The sequence below is a fragment of the Blennius ocellaris genome (assembly GCF_963422515.1).
Source record: "Blennius ocellaris genome assembly, chromosome: 14".
Lineage (NCBI taxonomy): Eukaryota > Metazoa > Chordata > Actinopteri > Blenniiformes > Blenniidae > Blennius > Blennius ocellaris.
In genome coordinates this window covers 27,717,573-27,745,313 of record NC_137663.1, presented here as the reverse complement: position 1 = coordinate 27,745,313, position 27,741 = coordinate 27,717,573, and the positions used below count along the sequence as shown (strand labels likewise).

Sequence of the window (27,741 nt, the reverse complement as noted above, 5' to 3'; positions counted from 1 at the left end):
TTCCACCCCCCACTTGGTAAATGCAGCCTTGCCTTACTGGAGCCTTGCCCTGCTTAGCGTAGGACCCCCAGACTCCCTCATAACTTTATGTCATAACACTGTTTGCTGATGCAACTATTATTCCTTTTACACTTTCTGCTGACGCAACTCGTACTTCTGAACACCTATTAAATACTGTCTCCTCCTGCAGCCTGCGTCTCTCTGTCCCTCGTCCCTCAGCGTCTCTCGGTGGACGGATTGTCTTCTGACTTGTCCTGGTGGGGCCCCGGTCCTGGAGCGTCTCTGGTCCTGGAGCGTCTCTGGTCCTGGTGGGGCCCCGGTCCTGGAGCGTCTCTGGTCCTGGAGGGGCCCCGGTCCTGGAGCGTTTCTGGTCCTGGAGCGTCTCTGGTCCTGGAGCGTCTCTGGTCCTGGTGGGGCCCCGGTCCTGGAGCGTCTCTGGTCCTGGAGGGGCCCCGGTCCTGGAGCGTCTCTGGTCCTGGAGCGTCTCTGGTCCTGGTGGGGCCCCGGTCCTGGAGCGTCTCTGGTCCTGGAGGGGCCCCGGTCCTGGAGCGTTTCTGGTCCTGGAGCGTTTCTGGTCCTGGAAGGTCTCTGGTCCTGGAGCGTCTCTGGTCCTGGAGGGGCCCCAGTCCTGGAGCGTTTCTGGTCCTGGAGCGTTTCTGGTCCTGGAGGGGCCCCGGTCCTGGAGCGTCTCTGGTCCTGGAGGGGCCCCAGTCCTGGAGCGTTTCTGGTCCTGGAAGGTCTCTGGTCCTGGAGGGGCCCCGGTCCTGGAGCGTCTCCGGTCCTGGAGGGGCCCCAGTCCTGGAGCGTTTCTGGTCCTGGAAGGTCTCTGGTCCTGGAGGGGCCCCGGTCCTGGAGCGTCTCTGGTCCTGGAGGGGCCCCAGTCCTGGAGCGTTTCTGGTCCTGGAAGGTCTCTGGTCCTGGAGGGGCCCCGGTCCTGGAGCGTCTCCGGTCCTGGAGGGGCCCCAGTCCTGGAGCGTTTCTGGTCCTGGAAGGTCTCTGGTCCTGGAGGGGCCCCGGTCCTGGAGCGTCTCTGGTCCTGGAGGGGCCCCAGTCCTGGAGCGTTTCTGGTCCTGGAAGGTCTCTGGTCCTGGAGCGTCTCCGGTCCTGGAAGGTCTCCGGTCCTGGAGCGTCTCCGGTCCTGGAGCGTCTCCGGTCCTGGAGCGTCTCCGGTCCTGGAGGGTCACCGGTCCTGGAGGGTCACCGGTCCTGGAGCGTCTCTGGTCCTGGAAGGTCTCCGGTCCTGGAGCGTCTCCGGTCCTGGAGGGTCTCTGGTTCCAGTCCCTGAACCTCAGTGGACAGGGACTGGATGGACGACGGTCTTCAGGCAGTCTGGACTGTCGTCCTGACCTCACCCTGGCTAGGCTAAAGCTAATGCTAATGCTAGCTGACAGGAAGTGGCGAGATGAAAACAGAACATCGTTTGTTTTCCTCGTTAACGTCAAAAACATATTTAAAGGTGAAGAAGACTGAGAACCGCAGCTGATGACTTAATAGAACCTAAAGGAACTTTAATAGAACCTAGTAAACCTTTATTAGAACCTAGTGGAACTTTAATAGAACCCAGTGAAACCTTAATAGAACCTAATATAACATTAATAGAACCCAGTGGAACTCTAGTAGAACGTAATGAAACATGAAACTGCAGATTTACTCAAAGTAACAAGTCATTTCTCTTAATCTGACAAAAATCAAACTTTTATTGTTTTTCACTAAATATTCTGCATGTAACCTTCCTTCATCCCTCCTTCATCCCTCCATCCTTCCTTCATCCCTCCATCCTTCCTTCATCCCTCCATCCTTCCATCCTTCCTTCATCCCTCCATCGAGGAGCAGAATCTAGTTCTCATGACTAAAATGTTTTTCTAGTAAAACACACTTAACAGGTATAGCCGAGAGGCTCCGCCCCCAACATGTCAGGCCCAGAGAGGCTCCGCCCCAACATGTCAGGCCCAGAGAGGCTCCGCCCCCAACATGTCAGGCCCAGAGAGGCTCCGCCCCCAACATGTCAGGTCCAGAGAGGCTCCGCCCTCAACATATCAGGTCCAGGGAGGCTCTGCCCCCAAATTGTCAGGTCCAGAGAGGCTCCGCCCCCAACATATCAGGTCCAGAGAGGCTCCGCCCCCAACATGTCAGGCCCAGAGAGGCTCCGCCCCCAACATGTCAGGCCCAGAGAGGCTCCGCCCCCAACATGTCAGGCCCAGAGAGGCTCCGCCCCCAAATTGTCAGGCCCAGAGAGGCTCCGCCCCCAACTAGTACTGGGTCAGCCCCCCATGGGAGGCGAACACGGCCAGGACCCTGTCTGGCATGGAGTCCACCACGGTCCTGAAGGTCTCCGGGGGGATCTGGCACCAGGACCGGAGCAGCAGGTCCCTGAAGTCGGGCAGGGTCCGGGGCGGGTCCTCCAGGGCCTGGACGCTGCGGTCCAGCTGGTCCCACAGGTGCTCGATGGGGTTCAGGTCCGGGGAGTTGGGGGGCCACGTGGACACCCCGAAGTCCCCGTCGTGCTCCTCGAACCACCGCAGGACCGGGTCCGCCACGTAGCAGGGGGCGTGGTCCTGCTGGAACAGCCCGCCCCCCTCCGGGAACAGCGCGCCCAGGAACGGGTGGGCGTGGTCCGCCAGCAGGGCCCGGTAGGCGGGGGGGTCCAGACCCGAGTCCACGTGGAGGGCGGGGCCCAGGGTGTCCCAGCAGAACATGGCCCAGAGCAGGACGCTGCCCCCCCGCTCCGGGTCCGGGGGGGAGGGGGGGGTCTCCCCCGGGAGGCGGCGGACGCGCGCCTTGCCGTCCACGTGGTACAGGAAGAAGCTGGCCTCCCCGGACCAGACCACGCGCCTCCAGCGCTCCGGGGCCCAGTCCCGGTGCTGCCGCGCCCAGCGGAGCCGCTTCCGGCTGGAGGCCAGGGTCACCACGTCCACCCGGGCCGGCTTGCGGTACCGGAGGCCCAGGCGCAGCAGGCTCCGGTGCACCGTGTGCTCCGACACCGGGCGCGCGCAGTGCGCGTTCAGCTTCTCCGCGATCTCCGCCACCGTGGCCCTGCGGTTGGCCCGCACCACCCGGGCCAGCTTGCGCTCCCCGCGGGCGTCGATGAGCTTGGGCCTGCCGCGGCCCCGCCGCCGGTTGACCGGCCGGCCCTCCCGGGACCACTTCTGGTACACGGTGACCACCGCGCAGCGCGAGCAGCCGACCAGCGCCGCCGTCTGGGAGATGCTCTGGCCCAGCCGCCGCGACATCACGATCTGCCCCTTGGCGAAGTCGCTCAGGTCCTTGCGGCGGCCCATGGTGGGTGGGTGGGTGGCCCCCCGAGCCCCCCCCCCCCCCCCCCGCTGCGACCAGGGATCCGGGACCAGGGACCGAGCCGGGCTGTTCCACCGGGACCGAGCCGCTCTGCCGCTACCGGGAGCAGACTGACGGAGAACCGCACTGCACAGACATATAGACCTATAGATATAGAAGCAGCATAGATATAGAAAATCATATAGATATCGACATATAGCCATAGACCTATAGATATAGAATCAACTAGTAGATATCGACATGTAGCCATAGACCTATAGATATAGAAACAACATAGATATAGATATAGAAAATATATAGATATTGACATATAGCCAAAGACCTATAGATATAGAATCAACATATAGCTATAAAAGCAGCATATGCATATATAGACCTATAGATATAGAATCAACATGTAGATATCGACATATAGCCATAGACCTATAGATATAGAAGCAGCATATATATATAGACATCGCCGTAGACTTATAGATATAGAACATGCATATAGACCTATAGATATAGAAACATCATATAGATATAGAAAAAGCATATATATATAGACCTATAGATATAGAACATTATATAGGGCTATATATATATATATAGACATAGCCATAGACTTATAGATATAGAAGCAGCATATATATAGACATAGCCATAGACCTATAGATATAGAAACAGCTATAGATATAGACAAATAGTCAGACTTATTGTTATAGATGTGTAAATACATGTAGACACGTAAATGAACACCTACAAATCTACGTATATATTTTTCTTCTATAATCTCATTTTATCTTTAAAAATAATTATCACCTTTCATCACGAGTGATAAATACTCATTTCTTTAACAATCGTCAAACATTTAATGATTTATGTTCACTATTATATTGTTATCATTTTAATTGACACACAAAACATGATTTTTTTTTTGAAAACACCACGTCAACGTTGGACTACTTTTATTTTATGTTTAATGTTTGTAAAGTCGCATTTTTCAGTGATTCACATCAACATTGGCTGATTTGTATTATTGTTTTTGGTGGCAGGTCAAATCTTCTCCTGCATGATCAGTGGACGTGGACGTCTCCCGTCCCAGCTTCACTTCTGTCCAATGAGGGGACATCAAGCAGCTTCACTTCTGTCCAACGAGGGGACATCAAGCAGCTTCACTTCTGTCCAACGAGGGGACATCAAGCAGAGCAGGAGGGTTTGATCTCCAAAATAAAAGACATAGAAGACACAGCTGGCGCCTCCTTTACACTGGACAGTTGTTCCACCAACAAGTTTTAGTATTAATATTAATATTAATATTTATTTGATGAACATGAAGCCAGAAAACAAGGTAGAAAGAAAAGGTGTGTGACGTCAGGAAGTTTATTTAACTTTGAAACATAAGAGTATGGGATGTTTTTCTTCCGCCGCTGCTCTTGACTACTGTAATTTCTTTTTTTCCTTTTTTTTATTTATCTTTTTTCGGTTGAAAAATACAATAGTGCACACATAGGATATTGTACATATCATATCCTTTTTTTTTTTTTTTTAACAATAAAAATAGCAAGAACAATAGAACACAGTCTCTGACAGCAATATAATAATGAAATACTGCGAATGTAAAGTAAAAAGTAAACAACAAAAGAAAAGAGAATTTTTTTTTATAATAATAATTAAATTAAATTAAACGTGAATAGGATACGTAATAGCAATAATGATTTTAGAAAATAACAGTAACCACAACAATGACTAAGTAATAATAATGACAATAATAATTAATAGGGTGTATAGACAAGCATATATATATATATATATATATATATATATTTGTTTTGGAAAACTAAGAATAAAGATTTAAAACAGACACACGGGTGCGTGACCCTCACACTCCACACCAGTAGGTGGCGGTATGACCCTGGTAGCTATTTGTGACCCGCCATTAAATAAGAGAAGAAGAAGACACCGCTCGGTCACGTGTCCCTCTGTCACATGACACCGCCCGGTTCCAGGCTGCTAAGCTAAGCTAACGAGATGGCAGCTTTCCTTCAGTGGAGGAAGTTCGTGTTCTTTGATAAAGACACGGTGAAGGACCCGGGCGACGGCGGGAAGGACTTCGTCCTCCCGAAGGGAATATCGGTGTGCGACTCTGGCCGCGGCCACATCGTTTTAGGAGATATCCTTTTTCTGCGGTGGCGCTAATGTGATGCTAGGTGGCTAACAGCTGCTGCTAACCACAACAAGGCACAGCGAGCAGGTGGGAAACAGGTAAACTGAGGCTGAACTGAACCGGGAAAATCCCCATTGCTGGTGTTTTAACCCGCATCGCAGCGTGAGACTGGAGTTTAATGTCCGTGAGTCTGCAGTGTGACTGACTGCTGACTGACTCACCTGTCCAGCGACTCACCTGTCCAGTGTCTCACCTGTCCAGTCCCCCAAACTCCCCCTGCTTCACCTGAGATCAACCTTTTACACCTGCAGAGGTTTCGGAGCCACGTTACATCCTGTCCGAGTCTGATTCCATGAAGCTGAACGTGTTTTATTCTCAGACCTGCAGAGTAACACGAGACATGAAGCACTGAACTGTGATCAATAATCTGGATTACCGAACTGTGATCAGTAATCTGGATTACCGAACTGTGATCAGTAATCTGGATTACCGAACTGTGATCAGTAATCTGGATTACCGAACTGTGATCAGTAATCTGGATTACCGAACTGTGATCAGTAATCTGGATTACCGAACTGTGATCAATAATCTGGATTACCGAACTGTGATCAATAATCTGGATTACCGAACTGTGATCAGTAATCTGGATTACCGAACTGTGATCAGTAATCTTGATTACCGAACTGTGATCAGTAATCTGGATTACCGAACTGTGATCAATAATCTGGATTACCGAACTGTGATCAATAATCTGGATTACCGAACTGTGATCAGTAATCTTGATTACCGAACTGTGATCAGTAATCTGGATTACCGAACTGTGATCAGTAATCTTGATTACCGAACTGTGATCAGTAATCTGGATTACCGAACTGTGATCAATAATCTGGATTACTGAGCTGTGATCAGTAAAATAATCTGGCTTCATTATTTAAACTGCAGACTCAGAAACATGACGAGTCAAAGAAGATGAAAGATAAAATCAAAGGAAGAAACTGATGATAGAAAGTAAAGATGAGCTTTTGATGAGATCACAGATGATAAACGTCCTGCTGAGATGTCTGTCCTTGACCTCTGACCTGTCTGTCCTTGACCTCTGACCTCTCACATATGGACGGGAAGATCTGGCTTCTGACCCGGTCCCTGCAGCTCACCCCGTTCCAGGCCTACAAGTTGCGGGTGACTCACCTGTACCAGCTGAAGCAGCACAGCATCCTGGTGTCGGTGGGCCAGGACGAGCACGGGATCAACCCTGTGGTAGGACCAGGAGACCTCTAGGGTCAGGGTCTCAACCCTGTGGTAGGACCAGGAGACTACTAGGGTCAGGGTCTCAACCCTGTGGTAGGACCAGGAGACCTCTAGGGTCAGGGTCTCAACCCTGTGGTATAGGACCAGGAGACTACTAGGGTCAGGGTCTCAACCCTGTGGTATAGGACCAGGAGACCGCTAGGGTCAGGGTCTCAACCCTGTGGTAGGACCAGGAGACCTCTAGGGTCAGGGTCTTTTCCCAGATAGAATAAAGGTCTTGTAGACTCAGTATCGGTTGCTCAGTAGAGTTTATGCGCTACCTAAAATGTCTAAAGTGTTGTGACGTGAATCCAGAGTGCAGAATCGTCACACTGCAGGTTTTCCCTTGAGCCCCGTCGTCTGGTTCCTCAGGTCAAAGTGTGGAACCTGGACAAGAGAGACGGTGGGAACCCTCTGTGCACCAGGATCTTCCCTGCCATCCCGGGGAACAAGCCCACCGAGGTGTCGTGCCTCAGCGTCCATGAGAACCTGAACTTCATGGCCATCGGTGAGACTCCTCACGGCGCCGTAGGGCCTCTCTCTCCGTCCGTCTGTCCCGCTGACGGGACGCTCTGCGTTGGGCAGGTTTCACGGACGGCAGCGTGGTCCTGACGAAAGGCGACATCACCAGGGACCGGCACAGCAAGACCGTGAGCCTGCACGAGGGCAGCAGCCCCGTCACCGGACTCAGCTTCCGCCAAGTGGCCAAAGTCACGCACCTGTTTGTGGCCACGCTGGAGAAAGTCCACGTAGGAGCCTCCTGCCGCCATCCTCACTCCTTCCTCTGGCCCCCGGCTCACGCTCCTCCTCTTCCTCCTCCTCCTCTTCCTCCTGTACCCAGTGCTACACCCTGTCCGTCAAAGACTACCCCCGCCTGGAGCTGGACTCCCACGGCTGTGCCCTGCAGTGCTCGTCCCTCACCGACCCCTCCCAGGACTCCCAGTTCATCGTGGCCGGAGACGAGTGCGTCTTCCTGTACCAGCCGGACGAGCGCGGGCCTTGCTTCGCCTTCGACGGACACAAGCTGCTGGCCCACTGGCACCGCGGCTACCTGCTGCTGCTCACCCAGGACCAGAAGTCCCCCAGCAAGTAGGGACTCACTGCACACCAGAGGGTCTGCTTCTGCAGGGTCTACTGAGTCTCTAGAGTCTACTGAGTCACTAGAGTCTGCTGAGTCACTAGAGTCTGCTGAGTCTCTAGAGTCTACTGAGTCTCTAGAGTCTACTGAGTCTCTAGACTCTACTGAGTCTCTAGAGTCCGCTGAGTCTCTAGAGTCCGCTGAGTCTCTAGAGTCCGCTGAGTCACTAGAGTCTGCTGAGTCTACTGAGTCTCTAGAGTCTACTGAGTCACTAGAGTCTACTGAGTCACTAGAGTCTGCTGAGTCTACTGAGTCTCTAGAGTCTACTGAGTCACTAGAGTCTGCTGAGTCACTAGAGTCTGCTGAGTCACTAGAGTCTGCTGAGTCTACTGAGTCTCTAGAGTCTACTGAGTCACTAGAGTCTGCTGAGTCACTAGAGTCTGCTGAGTCACTAGAGTCTGCTGAGTCTACTGAGTCTCTAGAGTCTACTGAGTCACTAGAGTCTACTGAGTCACTAGAGTCTGCTGAGTCACTAGAGTCTGCTGAGTCTCTAGAGTCCACTGAGTCTCTAGAGTCTACTGAGTGACGAGAATCCACTGAATCTCTAGAGTCAAAGCATTTCTATTTTTTTCTAAATGTCTCCTCCCCCTCCTCCTCCTGTCTCCTCCCCCCCCCCCCCCCCCCCCCCTCCTCCTCAGAGGAGCGTTTGGCAGCAGGGACAGCACCTCCTCTGACAAGCAGCTCCTCACCCTGTATGACCTGGACAATAAGTTCATAGCGTCCAGCTGCTGGTTTGAGGACGTGGTGGACGTGGTGGCGGAGTGGGGCTCCTTCTACATCCTGACCAGGGACGGCAAGATGCTGGTCCTGCAGGAGAAGGACACCCAGACCAAGCTGGAGGTCAGAGGTCGCCTGGAGCCTCCTGCAGGAGGTGCCAGGCGTGTTATTATCTTATTATTATTATTATTATCTTTATTATTAGATTAGTAACATCCACTGTTTCCTTGTAGCACCAGTTGGGACTCAAGTGTTTCCTTGTAGCACCAGTTGGGACTGAAGTGTTTCCTTGTAGCACCAGTTGGGACTGAAGTGTGTCCTTGTAGCACCAGTTGGGACTGAAGTGTGTCCTTGTAGCACCAGTTGGGACTGAAGTGTGTCCTTGTAGCACCAGTTGGGACTGAAGTGTTTCCTTGTAGCACCAGTCGAGACTGAAGTGTTTCCTTGTAGCACCAGTTGGGACTGAAGTGTGTCCTTGTAGCACCAGTTGAGACTGAAGTGTGTCCTTGTAGCACCAGTCGGGACTGAAGTGTTTCCTTGTAGCACCAGTTGGGACTGAAGTGTGTCCTTGTAGCACCAGTTGGGACTGAAGTGTGTCCTTGTAGCACCAGTTGGGACTGAAGTGTTTCCTTGTAGCACCAGTCGAGACTGAAGTGTTTCCTTGTAGCACCAGTTGGGACTGAAGTGTGTCCTTGTAGCACCAGTTGAGACTGAAGTGTGTCCTTGTAGCACCAGTCGGGACTGAAGTGTTTCCTTGTAGCACCAGTTGGGACTGAAGTGTGTCCTTGTAGCACCAGTTGGGACTGAAGTGTGTCCTTGTAGCACCAGTCGAGACTGAAGTGTGTCCTTGTAGCACCAGTCGGGACTGAAGTGTGTCCTTGTAGCACCAGTCGAGACTGAAGTGTTTCCTTGTAGCACCAGTTGGGACTGAAGTGTTTCCTTGTAGCACCAGTCGGGACTGAAGTGTTTCCTTGTAGCACCAGTCGGGACTGAAGTGTGTCCTTGTAGCACCAGTTGGGACTGAAGTGTTTCCTTGTAGCACCAGTCGAGACTGAAGTGTTTCCTTGTAGCACCAGTTGGGACTGAAGTGTGTCCTTGTAGCACCAGTTGAGACTGAAGTGTGTCCTTGTAGCACCAGTCGGGACTGAAGTGTGTCCTTGTAGCACCAGTCGGGACTGAAGTGTGTCCTTGTAGCACCAGTTGGGACTGAAGTGTTTCCTTGTAGCACCAGTCGAGACTGAAGTGTTTCCTTGTAGCACCAGTTGGGACTGAAGTGTGTCCTTGTAGCACCAGTTGGGACTGAAGTGTGTCCTTGTAGCACCAGTTGGGACTGAAGTGTGTCCTTGTAGCACCAGTCGAGGCTGAAGTGTTTCCTTGTAGCACCAGTCGAGACTGAAGTGTTTCCTTGTAGCACCAGTCGAGACTGAAGTGTTTCCTTGTAGCACCAGTCGAGACTGAAGTGTTTCCTTGTAGCACCAGTTGGGACTGAAGTGTGTCCTTGTAGCACCAGTCGAGACTGAAGTGTTTCCTTGTAGCACCAGTCGAGACTGAAGTGTTTCCTTGTAGCACCAGTTGGGACTGAAGTGTTTCCTTGTAGCATCAGTTGGGACTGAAGTGTGTCCTTGTAGCACCAGTTGGGACTGAAGTGTGTCCTTGTAGCACCAGTTGAGACTGAAGTGTGTCCTTGTAGCACCAGTTGAGACTGAAGTGTTTCCTTGTAGCACCAGTTGGGACTGAAGTGTGTCCTTGTAGCACCAGTTGGGACTGAAGTGTGTCCTTGTAGCACCAGTTGGGACTGAAGTGTGTCCTTGTAGCACCAGTCGAGACTGAAGTGTTTCCTTGTAGCACCAGTCGAGACTGAAGTGTTTCCTTGTAGCACCAGTCGAGGCTGAAGTGTTTCCTTGTAGCACCAGTTGGGACTGAAATGTGTCCTTGTAGCACCAGTCGAGACTGAAGTGTGTCCTTGTAGCACCAGTTGGGACTGAAATGTGTCCTTGTAGCACCAGTCGAGGCTGAAGTGTGTCCTTGTAGCACCAGTCGAGACTGAAGTGTTTCCTTGTAGCACCAGTTGGGACTGAAGTGTGTCCTTGTAGCACCAGTTGAGACTGAAGTGTTTCCTTGTAGCACCAGTCGAGACTGAAGTGTGTCCTTGTAGCACCAGTCGACTTGTGGCCTCCCTGCTCCTCCTGCCAGATGCTGTTCAAGAAGAACCTGTTCCTGATGGCCATCAACCTGGCGAAGAGCCAACACCTGGACAGCGACGGGCTGTCGGAGATCTTCCGGCAGTACGGCGACCACCTGTACCTGAAGGGCGACCACGACGGCGCCATCCAGCAGTACATCCGGTAACCAGCCCCCACCCCCCCCCCCCCCCCCCACCCCCGCCCCGGCCCCTTGCTAACGGCGGCTGGTTTCTCAGCACCATCGGCAAACTGGAGCCGTCGTACGTGATCAGGAAGTTCCTGGACGCCCAGCGGATCCACAACCTGACGGCCTTCCTGCAGGCGCTGCACCGCCAGTCGCTGGCCAACGCCGACCACACCACCCTGCTGCTCAACTGCTACACCAAGCTGAAGGACAGCAGCAAGCTGGAGGAGTTCATCAAGGTGAGGGCCCCCCCCACCCCCCACCCCCCCCGGTGGCGGGAGGCGTCCTCACGCTCCGTGTCCCTACAGAGCAGTGAGAGCGAGGTGCACTTCGACGTGGAGATCGCCATCAAGGTGCTGCGCCAGGCGGGGTACCACCGCCACGCCGTGTTCCTGGCCGAGAAGCACCGGCACCACGAGTGGTACCTGAAGATCCAGCTGGAAGACCTCAAGGTAAGGCCAGCAGCTGTGGTACGGTACGGTACTTTATGGTATGGTATGGTACAGTACAGTATGGTACGGTATGGTACAGTACGGTATGGTATAGTACAGTACGGTATAGTATGGTACAGTACGGTATGGTACGGTATGGTATAGTACAGTACGGTATAGTATGGTACAGTACGGTATGGTACGGTACAGTATAGTATGGTACAGTACGATATTGTACGGTACGGTATCGTATGGTATGGTACGGTGTTGTATGGTATGGTACGGTGCGGTATGGTACAGTACAGTATGGTATGGTACGGTACAGTATGGTACGGTATGGTATGACTGGTTTCAGTCTGACTGGATTAAAACCAGTCCGGTTCATGAAGGTAGGACTAACAGTTCTGATACGTGGTTGAGAAGAAGATGTTCCACATGTTGATGAGAAGTTCAGGAAAAAGTCATGTGTTCCTAGTGAAGGTCAGTGACGTTCTCCCCCCCCCCCCCCCCCCAGAACTACCAGGAGGGTCTGCGGTACATCGGCCGCCTGCCCTTCGACCAGGCTGAAAGCAACATGAAGCGATACGGGAAGACCCTGATGCACCATGTCCCTGAAGGCACCACGCTGCTGCTCAAGGGCCTGTGCACCAAGTACCAGCCCAGGGGGGACTCCGGTGGGGGGGAGGGGGGGGAGGGGGGCGGTCCGGACCGGAGCCGGCTCAACAAGGTCAGCGGCTTCCTCTTTCCAACCGTTCATGTGTTCATCGCCCCTCCGGCCGGACTAACCCTCTAATCCCTCGCCGCCGTCTGCCAGGCCAACTCCGAGGAGTTCATCCCCGTGTTCGCCAACAACCCCCGGGAGCTCAAGGCCTTCCTGGAGCACATGATCCAGGTGGACCCCCGTTCTCCGCAGGGGGTCTACGACACCCTGCTGGAGCTGCGGCTGCAGGACTGGGCCCACGAGCAGGACCCCCAGGTGAGACCCCCCTCCCCCCCGCCCGAGGGACCCCCCCGACTCAGGCCTTCACCTGCTGTGTTGCTTCCTGTCCCCAGAGGAAGACGGTCCTTCAGGGCGAAGCCGTGTCGCTGCTGAGGAGCGACACCACGGTGTTCGATAAGGCCCTGGTACTATGCCAGATGCACAACTTCAAAGAGGGCGTCCTGTACCTGTACGAGAAGGGCAAACTGTGAGTACGGCGCCGGTAGGGCAACCTGTGAGTACGGCGCCGGTAGGGCAAACTGTGAGTACGGCGCCGGTAGGGCAACCTGTGAGTACGGCGCCGGTAGGGCAACCTGTGAGTACGGCGCCGGTAGGGCAAACTGTGAGTACGGCGCCGGTAGGGCAAACTGTGAGTACGGCGCCGGTAGGGCAAACTGTGAGTACGGCACCGGTAGGGCAACCTGTGAGTACGGCGACGGTAGGGCAACCTGTGAGTACGGCGCCGGTAGGGCAAACTGTGAGTACGAGAAGGGCAAACTGTGAGTACAGCGCCGGTAGGGCAAACTGTGAGTACGGCGACGGTAGGGCAAACTGTGAGTACGGCGACGGTAGGGCAACCTGTGAGTACGGCGACGGTAGGGCAACCTGTGAGTACGGCGCCGGTAGGGCAACCTGTGAGTACGGCGACGGTAGGGCAACCTGTGAGTACGGCGCCGGTAGGGCAACCTGTGAGTACGGCGCCGGTAGGGCAACCTGTGAGTACGGCGATGGTAGGGCAACCTGTGAGTACGGCGACGGTAGGGCAACCTGTGAGTACGGCGACGGTAGGGCAAACTGTGAGTACGGCGCCGGTAGGGCAAACTGTGAGTACGGCGATGGTAGGGCAACCTGTGAGTACGGCGACGGTAGGGCAAACTGTGAGTACGGCGATGGTAGGGCAACCTGTGAGTACGGCGCCGGTAGGGCAACCTGTGAGTACGGCGATGGTAGGGCAACCTGTGAGTACGGCGCCGGTAGGGCAACCTGTGAGTACGGCGATGGTAGGGCAACCTGTGAGTACGGCGCCGGTAGGGCAACCTGTGAGTACGGCGCCGGTAGGGCAACCTGTGAGTACGGCGCCGGTAGGGCAACCTGTGAGTACGGCGACGGTAGGGAAAACTGTGAGTATGGCGCAGGTAGGGCAACCTGTGAGTACGGCGCTGGTAGGGCAACCTGTGAGTACGGCGCCGGTAGGGCAACCTGTGATACATCAATATGGAGGTTTTAGTTTCAATCCAGTGTGTTGCTGTATAAAGTCCAGATGTTGTCACCTGGAGCTGTCTACCTTCCCATGAGATCAACGGCTGCCTCGGCGCCCCCTGCTGGCGGCGTGTCCGCCCTGCAGGTACCAGCAGATCATGCACTACCACATGCAGAACGAGGAGTACGGCAAGGTGGTGGAGGCCTGCCAGCGCTTCGGGGAGCAGGAGGCGTGTCTGTGGGAGCAGGCGCTGGGATACTTCTCCAGGAAGGAGGAGGACTGCAAGGCCTTCATCAGCGAGGTCCTGCAGCACATCGACCGCAACAACCTCATGCCCCCGCTGCTCGGTGATGAGCCTCATTTTCTCATGCTCTCTCATGCAGTGTGTGTGTGAAGCAGGGCTCTGATGCTTGTGTTGCCCTGCAGTGGTCCAGACTCTGGCCCACAACTCCACGGCCACCCTGTCGGTGATCAAGGACTACCTGATCAACAAGCTGCAGAGGGAGAGCCAGCAGATCCAGGACGACCAGAGGAAGGTCCTGCAGTACCGCCAGGAGACGGCCCACCTGCGCTCCGAGATCCAGGAGCTGAAGACCAGGTGAGGCCGGCCCGGAGGACTCGCTTCCTGTTCCCCGGGCAGCGCTGACTCCACTGACTCTGCTGTGACTCCACTGACTCTGCCGACTCTGCTGTGACTCCTCTGACTCTGCCGTGACTCCACTGACTCTGCCGACTCTGCTGTGACTCTGCTGTGACTCCACTGACTCTGCTGTGACTCCGCTGTGACTCCGCTGACTCCTCTGACTCTGCTGTGACTCTTCTGACTCCGCTGTGACTCCGCTGACTCCTCTGACTCTGCTGTGACTCCACAGTGCCAAGATCTTCCAGAAGACCAAGTGTAACATGTGCAACAGCCCCCTGGAGCTCCCCTCCGTCCACTTCCTGTGCAGTCACTCGTTCCACCAGCACTGCTTCGACAGCTACGCCGAGAGCGAGTCAGAGTGTCCGACCTGCACCCCGGAGAACCGCAAGGTCATGGACATGCTGCGGGCCCAGGACCAGAAACGAGACCTGCACGACCACTTCACCAGACAGGTAGACATTCACCCCTTCACCTCTTCACCCCTTCACCTCTTCACCCCTTCACCACTTCACCTCTTCACCACTTCACCTCTTCACCTCTTCACCCCTTCACCACTTCACCTCTTCACCACTTCACCCCTTCACCTCTTCACCCCTTCACCTCTTCACCCCTTCACCACTTCACCTCTCACCACTTCACCTCTTCACCACTTCACCACTTCACCACTTCACCCCTTCACCTCTTCACCACTTCACCCCTTCACCTCTTCACCCCTTCACCTCTTCACCTCTCACCTCTTCACACTTCACCTCTTCACCTCTTCACCTCTTCACCTCTTCACCTCTTCACCACTTCACCACTTCACCCCTTCACCTCTTCACCCCTTCACCCCTTCACCCCATCCTTCCTTGCTCCAGTGGGAGGAGCTAGTTCTCATGACGCTGCTCCAGTGGGAGGAGTTAGTCGTCACGGTGATGCTGCTCCAGTGGGAGGAGCTCGTTGTCACGGTGACGCTGCTCCAGTGGGAGGAGTTAGTCGTCACGGTGACGCTGCTCCAGTGGGAGGAGCTCGTCGTCACGGCGACGCTGCTCAGTGGGAGGAGTTAGTCGTCACGGCGACGCTGCTCCAGTGGGAGGAGCTCGTCGTCACGGTGACGCTGCTCCAGTGGGAGGAGCTCGTCGTCACGGCGACGCTGCTCCAGTGGGAGGAGTTAGTCGTCACGGCGACGCTGCTCCAGTGGGAGGAGCTCGTCGTCACGGCGACGCTGCCCGTCTCTCCATCACCTCCTCCTCTCTTGCAGCTGCGCAGCTCCAACGACGGCTTCTCCGTCGTGGCCGACTACTTCAGCCGGGGCGTTTTCAACAAGCTGACCCTGGTGACCGACCCGCCGGGCAGCAAGGGTCTGGAGGTGACCCTGCAGAGGGACCTGCTGGTCCACACCAAGAGGACCAGCTAGAGCCGCCTTGCCCCGCTGGCCCCCTGCTGGCCCCCTGCTGGCCCCCCACTGGCCCCCCCCGCATGCTTCACACGCCGTACAGTCTGTAAACTGGTTCAACCGTCCGTCAACATTAAAAGTCATGAAACTGCTTGAGGTCCTTCACGTTATTAAATCCTCGCTTCCCTGCTTTGATGTGCAAAAGCTTTGATTGTCGTCTCGTCTGCTTCAGTAAATATAGGAGATTTTTACTTCAGGTTCCGATACGTGTAGTTCTGGACTACAGAACCTGAAGGAACGTTAAAACGAGGGAAGAACCAAACAGGACCTGAATGTCGAAATGCTAAAATGAGCATTTCTGTCCAGTAACCATTGGTCCTGAACACCTTGTTGATCACGTTCACACGCGGAGGAGGCGGGGCCTGTGCTCGGCGCTCAGGCCGGCCACTGGGGGCAGGCTGGGGTTCAGAGTCTTGCTCAAAGGTACTTCAACTTGTCGACGGGTGGAGAATCCAACCTGCAGCCTCATGCAACAACGAGCCTGGACCGACTGGACTGGAGGCTCTGTTAGTCCACTTCCTGTTTCATGTGTGAATGCTGAGGACATTTCTGATGTTTTCTATTAATGAGACGTGATTCTACTGGTCAGGTGAGTTCAGGGTAACGGTCAGGCCTTCGTACCCCTACCCTACCCTAAACTAACCCTACCCTACCCTACCCTAACCTAACCTAACCTAACCTATCCTAACCAACCCTACCCTAAACTAACCCAACCCTACCCTAACCTAACCCAACCCTACCCTAAACTAACCCAACCCTACCCTAACCCAACCCAACCCAACCCTACCCTACCTTACCCTACCTATCCTCCCATATTAAAACCCCTCAGATCCTCCTGACCTCCAGCTCTTTGTTTCTCTTCCTGAGGATTCAGTGACGACCTGGTCTTCAGTAGACGATACAGCAACACACAGTTCTACTGTTATAAACCAATACTTCATTCTACACAGTTCTACTGTTATAAAGAAGTACTTCATTCTACAGAGTTCTACTGTTATAAAGAAGTACTTCATCCTACAGAGTTCTACTGTTATAAAGAAGTACTTCATTCTACAGAGTTCTACTGTTATAAAGAAGTACTTCATCCTACAGAGTTCTACTGTTATAAAGAAGTACTTCATCCTACAGAGTTCTACTGTTATAAACCAATACTTCATCCTACAGAGTTCTACTGTTATAAAGAAGTACTTCATTCTACAGAGTTCTACTGTTATAAAGAAGTACTTCATTCTACAGAGTTCTACTGTTATAAAGAAATACTTCATTCTACAGAGTTCTACTGTTATAAACCAATACTTCATCCTACAGAGTTCTACCGTTATAAACCAAGACTTCATTCTACACAGTTCTACTGTTATAAAGAAATACTTCATCCTACACAGTTCTACTGTTATAAAGAAATACCTCATTCTACAGAGTTCTACTGTTATAAAGAAATACTTCATCCTACACAGTTCTACTGTTATAAAGAAATACCTCATTCTACAGAGTTCTACTGTTATAAAGAAATACTTCATCCTACACAGTTCTACTGTTATAAAGAAATACCTCATTCTACAGAGTTCTACTGTTATAAACCAAGACTTCATCCTACACAGTTCTACTGTTATAAACCAAGACTTCATCCTACAGAGTTCTACTGTTATAAAGAAATACTTCATTCTACAGAGTTCTACTGTTATAAAGAAATACTTCATCCTACACAGTTCTACTGTTATAAAGAAATACCTCATTCTACAGAGTTCTACTGTTATAAAGAAATACTTCATCCTACACAGTTCTACTGTTATAAAGAAATACCTCATTCTACAGAGTTCTACTGTTATAAACCAAGACTTCATCCTACAGAGTTCTACTGTTATAAAGAAATACTTCATTCTACAGAGTTCTACTGTTATAAAGAAATACTTCATCCTACAGAGTTCTACTGTAATAAATAAAATACTCATCCTTTACTGTTCTACAGGTTCGTCTCCACAGCTGCTTCCTGTTCAGGTATTGATCTCAACCAGCAGGACACTTTTACTTTGAAGTCAGAGAAACAGAGAAACTTCCTCCTACTTCTGATTCATGTTGATGCTTTTAAACACTTATTTGTGTTCTTGTTTGGGTTTTGAACGTCGGTTCTGAATTGAAGAACCACATGGTTTCCAGAAGTTTCACCTGTGTGTGTCGTCACGCTGGCCACACCCACTCTCTGGACGTGGACCAATAGAATCGGGACAGAAGTCTATGGTCCGCGTCAGTCACCTCACGTGGACCAATCACAAGGCAGGGCGTGGAAGAGAGGGCGGGCTCTAAGCTTGGACCAATCACAGGGCTGAGATGTGAAGGAGGAGGCGGGATCTGCGCCGTCGGCCAATCACAGGGCGGTGCGTGGAGGGGGGGGCGGGTTCCGCGCTGAAGGGACGTTCCTGGTTGGTGCGTCAGTAACCGGAATGAAAAGGAGGGTCCTTTCACAACAAGAGCCGTTCGTACTCTGGAGGTTCAAATTTCAATTTCCACAGTATTGTGATAAAATCCCAGAGAACGTTTCTCCAAACCAGACAGTCAGTACTCAGTCAGTACTCAGTCTGTACTCGTCAGTACTAAGTATGTACTCGTCAGTACTCAGTATGTACTCGTCAGTACTCAGTATGTACTCGTCAGTACTCAGTTCTGTTGGTCTTCGCGCCTGTGTGAGGCGGAAGTGCGGCGCTGTGGTTTTACTCTGAAACGCTCAGCGGAAACAGTTAATTTAAATAACGGGAGTTTGACGTCGGTTGTCTTCCCGGTAGTAGTGGATCCAATGAGGTGACGCCGCGTTCCGGGCCCGACCGAGAGAGAGAGCCGGAGATAAGAGACCAGAGCCCGCAGACTGACCGCACAGAGCCCCCGAGGAGCCCCCGGAACCAAGAGGAACCCCCGGAACCAAGAGGAACCCCCAAGAACCCGGACGAACCCCGAGGAACCCCCCAGAACCCAGGAAGCCGCTGCACTGAGAAGAACCCTGACGAGTCCCGGTCTGGACCCGAGTCGGTACCTGGAGGAAGGTGAGTCCCGGCGGGCCGGTCCTGATGGGTCTACATCCTGTGTGTGTGTGTGTGTGTGTGTGTGTGTGTGTGTGTGTGTGTGTGTGTGTGTGTGTGTGTGTGTGTGTGTGTGTGTGTGTGTGTGTGTGTGTGTGTGTGTGTGTGTTCACCCTCAGGTCACCATGAGGTTTATTCATGTGTTCACCCTCAGGTCACCATGAGGTTTATTCATGTGTTCACCCTCAGGTCACCATGAGGTTTATTCATGTGTTCACCCTCAGGTCACCATGAGGTTTATTCATGTGTTCACCCTCAGGTCACCATGAGGTTTATTCATGTGTTCACCCTCAGGTCACCATGAGGTTTATTCATGTGTTCACCCTCAGGTCACCATGAGGTTTTATTCATGTGTTCACCCTCAGGTCACCATGAGGTTTTATTCATGTGTTCACCCTCAGGTCACCATGAGGTTTTATTCATGTGTTCACCCTCAGGTCACCATGAGTTTTTATTCATGTGTTCACCCTCAGGTCACCATGAGGTTTATTCATGTGTTCACCCTCAGGTCACCATGAGGTTTATTCATGTGTTCACCCTCAGGTCACCATGAGGTTTATTCATGTGTTCACCCTCAGGTCACCATGAGGTTTATTCATGTGTTCACCCTCAGGTCACCATGAGGTTTATTCATGTGTTCACCCTCAGGTCACCATGAGGTGCAGGGAGCTGGCTGCCTTGCTCGGCCTGCTTGTGGCCATGATGTCGTCTCCAACAGGTAAAGTGACCAGAGTCCTGCCGTACAGTGAAGCTGGGATGTAGGGACGCCCTACAATCCAAGTCCCGGTGTCCCCTGGAGACAGGTGTCCTCTCTTCAGAGGGACGGGCCAGAGGACAAACTGTAGGACCAGTTGATGTTGAAGGAACCAAAGATATAAACAATATAAATACTTATATATAAGATGTATACAATACCAGAGAACTTGACGTCAAAGTCCTCATCCAACCTGTGTACTAGGCTCCGCCCCTCTGCGGGGATTTTCGGGATCGTTATGTTATAGATCGTTATGTTATAGATCGTTATGTTATAGATCGTTATGTTATAGATCGTTATGTTATAGATTGTTACGTTATAGATCGTTACGTTATAGATCGTTACGTTATAGATCGTTACGTTATAGATCGTTATGTTAGAGATCGTTATGTTATAGATTGTTATGTTATAGATCGTTATGTTATAGATTGTTACGTTATAGATCGTTACGTTATAGATCGTTATGTTATAGATTGTTACGTTATAGATCGTTACGTTATAGATCGGTTACGTTATAGATCGTTATGTTAGAGATCGTTATGTTATAGATCGTTATGTTATAGATTGTTACGTTATAGATCGTTACGTTATAGATTGTTACGTTATAGATCGTTACGTTATAGATCGTTATGTTATAGATCGTTATGTTATATATCGTTATGTTATAGATTGTTACGTTATAGATTGTTACGTTATAGATCGTTATGTTATAGATCGTATGTTAGAGATCGTTACGTTAGAGATCGTTATGTTATAGATCGTTACGTTATAGATCGTTACGTTATAGATCGTTACGTTATAGATCGTTATGTTATAGATCGTTATGTTATATATCGTTACGTTATAGATTGTTACGTTATAGATTGTTACGTTATAGATCGTTATGTTATAGATCGTTATGTTATAGATCGTTATGTTATAGATCGTTATGTATAGATCGTTACGTTATAGATTGTTACGTTATAGATCGTTACGTTATAGATCGTTATGTTATATATCGTTATGTTATAGATTGTTATGTTATAGATCGTTATGTTATAGATCGTTATGTTATAGATCGTTATGTTATAGATTGTTACGTTATAGATCGTTACGTTATAGATCGTTATGTTATAGATCGTTATGTTATAGATCGTTATGTTATAGATCGTTACGTTATAGATTGTTACGTTATAGATTGTTACGTTATAGATCGTTACGTTATAGATCGTTACGTTATAGATCGTTATGTTATAGATCGTTATGTTATAGATCGTTATGTTATATATTGTTACGTTATAGATCGTTACGTTATAGATCGTTACGTTATAGATCGTTACGTTATAGATTGTTACGTTATAGATCGTTATGTTATAGATCGTTTATGTTATAGATTGTTACGTTATAGATTGTTACGTTATAGATTGTTACGTTATAGATCGTTACGTTATAGATCGTTACGTTATAGATCGTTATGTTGGAGATCGTCCAATCACCCTCACGTAATCAGATGACATGAAGCTTTCCCCCCCCCCCCCCCCCCCCCCCCCCCCCCCCCTTCACCCCCCAGGGACGGTGGCCGTCATGTCAGTGGACCTGGGCAGTGAGTGGATGAAGGTGGCCATCGTGAAGCCGGGGGTTCCCATGGAGATCGTCCTCAACAAGTGAGTGGAGGAACACCTGCTGTAGGAACAGTAGAACCAGTAGGACCAGTAGAACCAGTAGGACCAGTAGGAACGGTAGAACCAGTAGGAACGGTAGAACCAGTAGGAACGGTAGGAACAGTAGGAACGGTAGGAACAGTAGAACCAGTAGGAACGGTAGGAACAGTAGGAACGGTAGGAACAGTAGGAACGGTAGGAACAGTAGAACCAGTAGGAACGGTAGGAACAGTAGAACCAGTAGGAACGGTAGGAACAGTAGGAACGGTAGGAACAGTAGAACCAGTAGGAACGGTAGGAACAGTAGGAACGGTAGGAACAGTAGAACCAGTAGGACCAGTAGGAATGGTAGGAACTCTCCATCACACTCCGTCCTCTCCGTCACGCTCCGTCCTCTCCGTCCTCTCCATCACGCTCCGTCCTCTCCGTCACGCTCCGTCCTCTCCGTCACGCTCCGTCCTCTCCGTCACGCTCCGTCCACTCCGTCCTCTCCGTCCACTCCGTCCTCTCCGTCACGCTCCGTCCTCTCCGTCCTCTCCATCACACTCCGTCCTCTCCGTCACGCTCCGTCCTCTCCGTCACTCTCCGTCCTCTCCGTCACACTCCGTCCACTCCGTCCTCTCCGTCACACTCCGTCCTCTCCGTCACGCTCCGTCCTCTCCATCCTCTCCGTCACACTTCGTCCTCTCCGTCACACTCCGTCCACTCCGTCCTCTCCATCACACTCCGTCCTCTCCGTCACGCTCCGTCCTCTCCGTCACGCTCCGTCCACTCCGTCCTCTCCGTCACACTCCGTCCACTCCGTCCTCACCGTCCGCTCCGTCCTCTCCGTCCTCTCCATCACACTCCGTCCTCTCCGTCATGCTCCGTCCACTCCGTCCTCTCCGTCACGCTCCGTCCTCTCCATCCTCTCCATCACACTCCGTCACGCTCCGTCTACTCTGTCCTCTCCGTCCACTCCGTCCTCTCCATCACACTCCATCCTCTCCGTCCTCTCCGTCCGCTCCATCACACTCTGTCCTCTCCATCACACTCCGTCACACTCCGTCCTCTCCGTCCTCTCCGTCCGCTCCATCACACTCTGTCCTCTCCATCACACTCCGTCACACTCCATCCTCTCCGTCCGCTCCATCACACTCCGTCCTCTCCGTCACACTCACCTGTTGTTTGTTTGTTTGTTTGCAGAGAGTCGAGGAGGAAAACTCCCACCGTCGTCTGTCTCAAAGAGACAGAGAGACTTTTTGGAGACAACGCACTTGGAATGGTATGCTACACACACACACACACACACACACACACACACACACACACACACACACACACACACACACACACACACACACACACACACACACACACACACACACACACACACACACACACACACACACACACACACACACACACACACACACACACACACACACACACACACACAGTCTTCAGGGTTGTAACTAGAATCCTCTTGTCTTGTTTTTGTGTTTCAGTCTGTAAAGAACCCCAAAACAGTCTATAGGCATCTGCAAAGCCTTCTGGGTAAAAAGCACAACAGCCCCCAGGTGGCGCTCTACCAGAGGCGCTTCCCGGAGCACGAGCTGCAGGAGGAGGCGGCCAGAGGCACGGTGTTCTTCAAGAACTCGGAGTGAGTCTCGTGCAGGCGGCCATACCTTCACATGGCCGCCATCTTGGATGAGGATGTCCTTCAGTCTCCATTCACCTGTATTGAGGACGGAGGTCTTTACACTGTCAAAATAATCAGAAGTTACTGAAGTTACTCCTTCACCCGGTTGGTTTCAGACGACAGACGTGTGGTTCTCATCAGAACACTAAAGGTGGTCATTCGGGATGGTTCTGATATGAACGTAACTCACGGATCAGAAATTTTCCATCCAACCGGCGGAGTTTTGTGATCCATGAAGCCTCGTCTGCTTCACTGTTTCCCTGCTGGCTGCAAACTGTGGACTGGATTTCCAGAAGGGAGGCGGGTCTCAATGAGACGTGGAGGAGCCAGTCAGGAAATCCAGTCCACAGTTTGCAGCCGGCCAGCAGGCTAGTGTGGCAGCACTGTGTCCTGCTGTTCACGGCAACGTGTTGCTGTTTGGACGGATTTTACACTCAAAACACTGGAAACATTGAGTTTCTACTGCCTTGATGCAGAATTTGAATAAAGTGATTGTGAGGTTGTAGAGATAGAGCTAGTTTATTAGAGATGATGACGTCACGCAGTGAAACATATTCTAGGTTGGTTGGCCACCTTCTGAGCGCCACCTGGTGGAGAGGAGCAGTAGAGTCCAATTCTGTTCTAGTAATAATTTGATTAGAAATGACGGTTCATTTACATTTCAAAACAGAAATGTAGCACTGATGTCCTTTCACCCTCTGATGTACGTCTATAGTTCTACCGATGTACGTCTATGGTTCTACTGATGTGTGTGTGTATTGTTTATATATATATATACTATATATATATATATATATAAATAAATAATATGGTTCTACTGATGTACGTCTATGGTTAAACCGTCTATATATATATATAATATATATATATATATACATATATACATATGGTTCTACTGATGTACGTCTATAGTTCTACTGATGTGTGTGTATTATTTATATATATATATATATATATATACTATACATAATATGGTTCAACCGATGTACGTCTATGGCTCTACTGATGTACGTCTATGGTTCAACCGATGTACGTCTATGGTTCTACTGATGTACGTCTATGGTTCAACCGATGTACGTCTATGGTTCTACTGATGTACGTCTATGGTTCTACTGATGTACGTCTATGGCTCTACTGATGTACGTCTATGGCTCTACTGATGTACGTCTATGGTTCAACCGATGTACGTCTATGGTTCTACTGATGTACGTCTATGGCTCTACTGATGTACGTCTACGTTGGCAGGGCGATCCAGTTCAGCCCGGAGGAGGTCCTGGGGATGGTCCTGAACTATTCCCGCAGTCTGGCTCAGGACTTCGGCCGGTCAGTGAGACGCGGCGGCGGTCACCATGGCGACCCCGTCCCTCCGGGTCTTTCTCACCGTGTGTCTCTCGTCCCTCGGCAGAACAACCGATCAAGGACGCGGTGATCACCGTGCCGGCCTTCTTCAACCAGGCGGAGCGCCGCGCCGTCCTGCAGGCGGCCCGGATGGCGGGCCTGAAGGTCCTGCAGCTCGTCAACGACAACACGGCCGTGGCCCTGAACTACGGCGTCTTCAGGAGGAAGGACATCGACGGCACGGCCAAGGTCAGAGGTCAACCCGGGGTCAACCTGCAGGGCGAGGCTCTGCGACCTGGAGCTTCCTGTCGTTTGTCCTCTTTGTTCTTTCTGGTGAGCCTCCTTGACTGAGTCTTTACCCCCTACCCTACCCTCCCCTACCCTCCCCTCCCCTACCTCCCCTACCCTACCCTACCCCAGAACATCATGTTCTACGACATGGGCTCCGGCAAGCACCACCGCCACCATCGTCACCTACCAGATGGTGAAGACCAAGGAGGCCGGCCAGCAGCCCCAGCTGCAGGTCCGAGGGGTCGGGTAGGTTCTGGTGCCTGAAGGTCCCGGTCCCGGGTCCCGGTTCCGGTTCCTCCCAAGTCTCACCGAAGGTTCTGGGTCCAGGTTCGACCGCGGCCTGGGGGGGCTTCGAGATGGACCTGCGGCTCCGGGACCACCTGGCCCAGCTGTTCAACGAGCAGAAGAAGAGCCAGAAGGACGTGAGGCAGAACCAGAGGGCCATGGCCAAACTGCTGAAGGAGGCCCAGCGCCTCAAGACCGTGCTCAGCGCCAACCTGGACTTCATGGCCCAGGTGAGGCCGGCAGGGGCCAGCAGGGGCCGGCAGGGGCCGGCAAACGCTGGACCGCCTCTGGGTCCACTTCCTGTGGGGGACCGGGGTGTGGGGGGGATCTGAAACACCTTGTAGAACCTCCAGGTGTAGAAGTGAAACGTGTAGAACCTCCAGGTGTAGAAGTGAAACGTGTAGAACCTCCAGGTGTAGAAGTGAAACGTGTAGAACCTCCAGGTGTAGAAGTGAAACGTGTAGAACCTCCAGGTGTAGAAGTGAAACGCGTAGAACCTCCAGGTGTAGAAGTGAAACACGTAGAACCTCCAGGTGTAGAAGTGAAACACGTAGAACCTCCAGGTGTAGAAGTGAAACGCGTAGAACCTCCAGGTGTAGAAGTGAAACACGTAGAACCTCCAGGTGTAGAAGTGAAACACGTAGAACCTCCAGGTGTAGAAGTGAAACGTGTAGAACCTCCAGGTGTAGAAGTGAAACACGTAGAACCTCCAGGTGTAGAAGTGAAACACGTAGAACCTCCAGGTGTAGAAGTGAAACACGTAGAACCTCCAGGTGTAGAAGTGAAACGTGTAGAACCTCCAGGTGTAGAAGTGAAACGTGTAGAACCTCCAGGTGTAGAACTGAAACGTGTAGAACCTCCAGGTGTAGAAGTGAAACACGTAGAACCTCCTCTGGGCAGGTTGAGGGTCTGATGGACGACATCGACTTCAAGGCCAAGGTGAGCCGGTCCACGCTGGAGGACCTGTGCTCAGACCTGTTCCAGCGGGTCCCGGGTCCGGTCCACGAGGCCCTGGCGGGTGGCGGAGATGAAGCTGGTCAGATCGCCGATTCACTCGTTCATCACACGCCTTCGGCGGTTCCGGTGTGACGAGCGACCGGGTTCATGTGTCCATCGTGTCCACAGGACGAGATTGAGCAGGTGATTCTGGTGGGCGGAGCCACGCGGGTCCCGAAGGTGCAGGAAGTGCTGCTGAAAGCCGTGGAGAAGTAAGTGTCACCTGGACGGGTCACATGACCCTCCGCCGCCACCTTCACCTGTGTGTGTGTGTGTGTGTGTGTGTGTGTGTGTGTGCAGGGAGGAGCTGGGGAAGAACATCAATGCAGACGAAGCGGCGGCCATGGGCGCCGTGTACCAGGCCGCCGCCCTCAGCAAGGCCTTCAAGGTCAAACCCTTCCTGGTGCGAGACGCCGCCGTCTTCCCCATCCAGGTCAGAGCCCCTCCCCCGTCCTCACCTGACGACCTCCCCTGGTCTCGTGTCCTCTGGCGTTAAGCTCGTGTCCACCCGGCGCCACCCGCAGGTGGAGTTCACCCGGGAGACGGAGGAGGACGACGGGCTGAAGAGCCTGAAGCACAACAAGCGGATCCTGTTCAGGCAGGATGGCGCCGTACCCCCAGAGGAAGGTCATCACCTTCAACCGATACACCGCCGACTTCTCCTTCCACATCAACTACGGAGACCTGAGCTTCCTGGGCCAGGAGGAGCTCAGGTGGGCGGAGGGTTGAGTGTGAGGGCGGAGGGTTGAGTGTGAGGGCGGAGGGTTGAGTGTGAGGGCGGAGGGTTGAGTGTGAGGGCGGAGGGTTGAGTGTGAGGGGGTGAGGGAGGGAGGGTTGAGTGTGAGGGGAGAGGGTTGAGTGTGAGGGGAGAGGGTTGAGTGTGAGGGGAGAGGGTTGAGTTGTGAGGTGGGAGAGGGTTGAGTGTGAGGGGAGAGGGTTGAGTGTGAGGGGAGAGGGTTGAGTGTGAGGGCGGAGGGTTGACTGTGAGGGGAGAGGGTTGACTGTGAGGGGAGAGGGTTGAGTGTGAGGGCGGAGGGTTGACTGAGTGTTGACTTTGAGGGCGGAGGGTTGACTGTGAAGGGCGGAGGTTTGACTGTGAGGTTGACTGAGGGCGGAGGGTTGACTGTGAGGGCGGAGGGTTGACTGTGAGGGCGGAGGGTTGACTGTGAGGGTGGAGGGTTGACTGTGAGGGTGGAGGGTTGACTGTGAGGGTGGAGGGTTGACTGTGAGGGCGGAGGGTTGACTGAGTGTTGACTGTGAGGGCGGAGGGTTGACTGTGAGGGCGGAGGGTTGACTGAGGGTGGAGGGTTGACTGTGGTTTGACTGAGGGCGGAGGGTTGAGTGTGAGGGCGGAGGGGTTGAGTGTGAGGGGCGGAGGGTTGACTGTGAGGGTTGACTGTGAGGGCGGAGGGTTGACTGAGTGTTGACTGTGAGGGCGGAGGGTTGACTGTGAGGGCGGAGGGTTGACTGTGAGGGCGGAGGGTTGACTGAGGGTGGAGGGTTGACTGAGTGTTGACTGAGGGCGGAGGATTGACTGTGAGGGCGGAGGGTGGACTGAGGGTGGAGGGTTGATTGAGTGTTGAGTGTGAGGGTGGAGGGTTGACTGTGAAGGCGGACTGAGGGTGGAGGGTTAACTGTGAGGGTGGAGGGCGGACTGTGAGGGTGGAGTATCATCATATTATCATGTCTGGCCCCTCCCCCAGTGCGTTCGGCTCTCAGAACCTCACCACCGTCAGTCTGTCCGGCGTCGGAAGCAGCTTTGAGAAACATTCCGCCGCCGAGTCCAAAGGGATCAAAGCTCATTTCAACATGGACGAGAGCGGCGTCCTGCTGCTGGACCGGGTCAGTGAGCGTCCGTCCTCGTCCTCCTCTCTCATGTGCTGCAGTGCTCGTCGTCTCATCGTCTCCAACTGTCCCCCTCAGGTGGAGTCGGTGTTTGAAACCCTGGTGGAGGAGAAGGAGGAGGAGTCCACTCTGACCAGTACGTCCTGCAGCTCCTGGTCCTCCAGATGGACCTGCCCTCTGTCCCCAGAATGGACAGCTTACCTGT

General features: G+C 52.5%; 2 protein-coding genes across 2 annotated transcripts in view; both read left to right on the top strand.

The window, feature by feature from the left end:
- Window positions 1–5,268: 5,268 nt before the first annotated feature.
- On the top strand, window positions 5,269–15,910 carry vps11 (VPS11 core subunit of CORVET and HOPS complexes). The gene is made up of 16 exons (XM_080508706.1): window positions 5,269–5,450; window positions 6,553–6,697; window positions 7,100–7,235; window positions 7,313–7,476; window positions 7,569–7,816; window positions 8,504–8,705; window positions 10,776–10,927; window positions 11,002–11,188; window positions 11,258–11,401; window positions 11,895–12,107; window positions 12,195–12,356; window positions 12,434–12,567; window positions 13,705–13,907; window positions 13,987–14,158; window positions 14,433–14,655; window positions 15,444–15,910. The coding sequence occupies exons 1-16, from the start codon at window positions 5,305–5,307 to the stop codon at window positions 15,597–15,599; spliced, it is 2,787 nt and encodes a 928-aa protein (XP_080364832.1). The 5' UTR covers window positions 5,269–5,304; the 3' UTR covers window positions 15,600–15,910.
- A 2,516-nt stretch (window positions 15,911–18,426) lies between these two features.
- Window positions 18,427–27,741, top strand: part of hyou1 (hypoxia up-regulated 1) — a gene marked incomplete at its 3' end in the record, with an annotated part of 9,704 nt that continues 389 nt past the window's right edge. Inside the window, 19 exon segments of the mRNA XM_080509074.1 lie at window positions 18,427–18,670; window positions 19,355–19,424; window positions 21,010–21,103; window positions 22,286–22,364; window positions 22,588–22,742; window positions 24,027–24,133; window positions 24,187–24,368; window positions 24,540–24,569; window positions 24,571–24,656; window positions 24,738–24,753; window positions 24,755–24,925; window positions 25,596–25,712; window positions 25,714–25,731; window positions 25,821–25,903; window positions 25,992–26,124; window positions 26,216–26,287; window positions 26,289–26,404; window positions 27,395–27,533; window positions 27,615–27,672. Of these exon segments, the coding sequence (XP_080365200.1) occupies window positions 19,361–19,424; window positions 21,010–21,103; window positions 22,286–22,364; window positions 22,588–22,742; window positions 24,027–24,133; window positions 24,187–24,368; window positions 24,540–24,569; window positions 24,571–24,656; window positions 24,738–24,753; window positions 24,755–24,925; window positions 25,596–25,712; window positions 25,714–25,731; window positions 25,821–25,903; window positions 25,992–26,124; window positions 26,216–26,287; window positions 26,289–26,404; window positions 27,395–27,533; window positions 27,615–27,672 (1,720 nt within the window). The 5' untranslated portion in view covers window positions 18,427–18,670; window positions 19,355–19,360.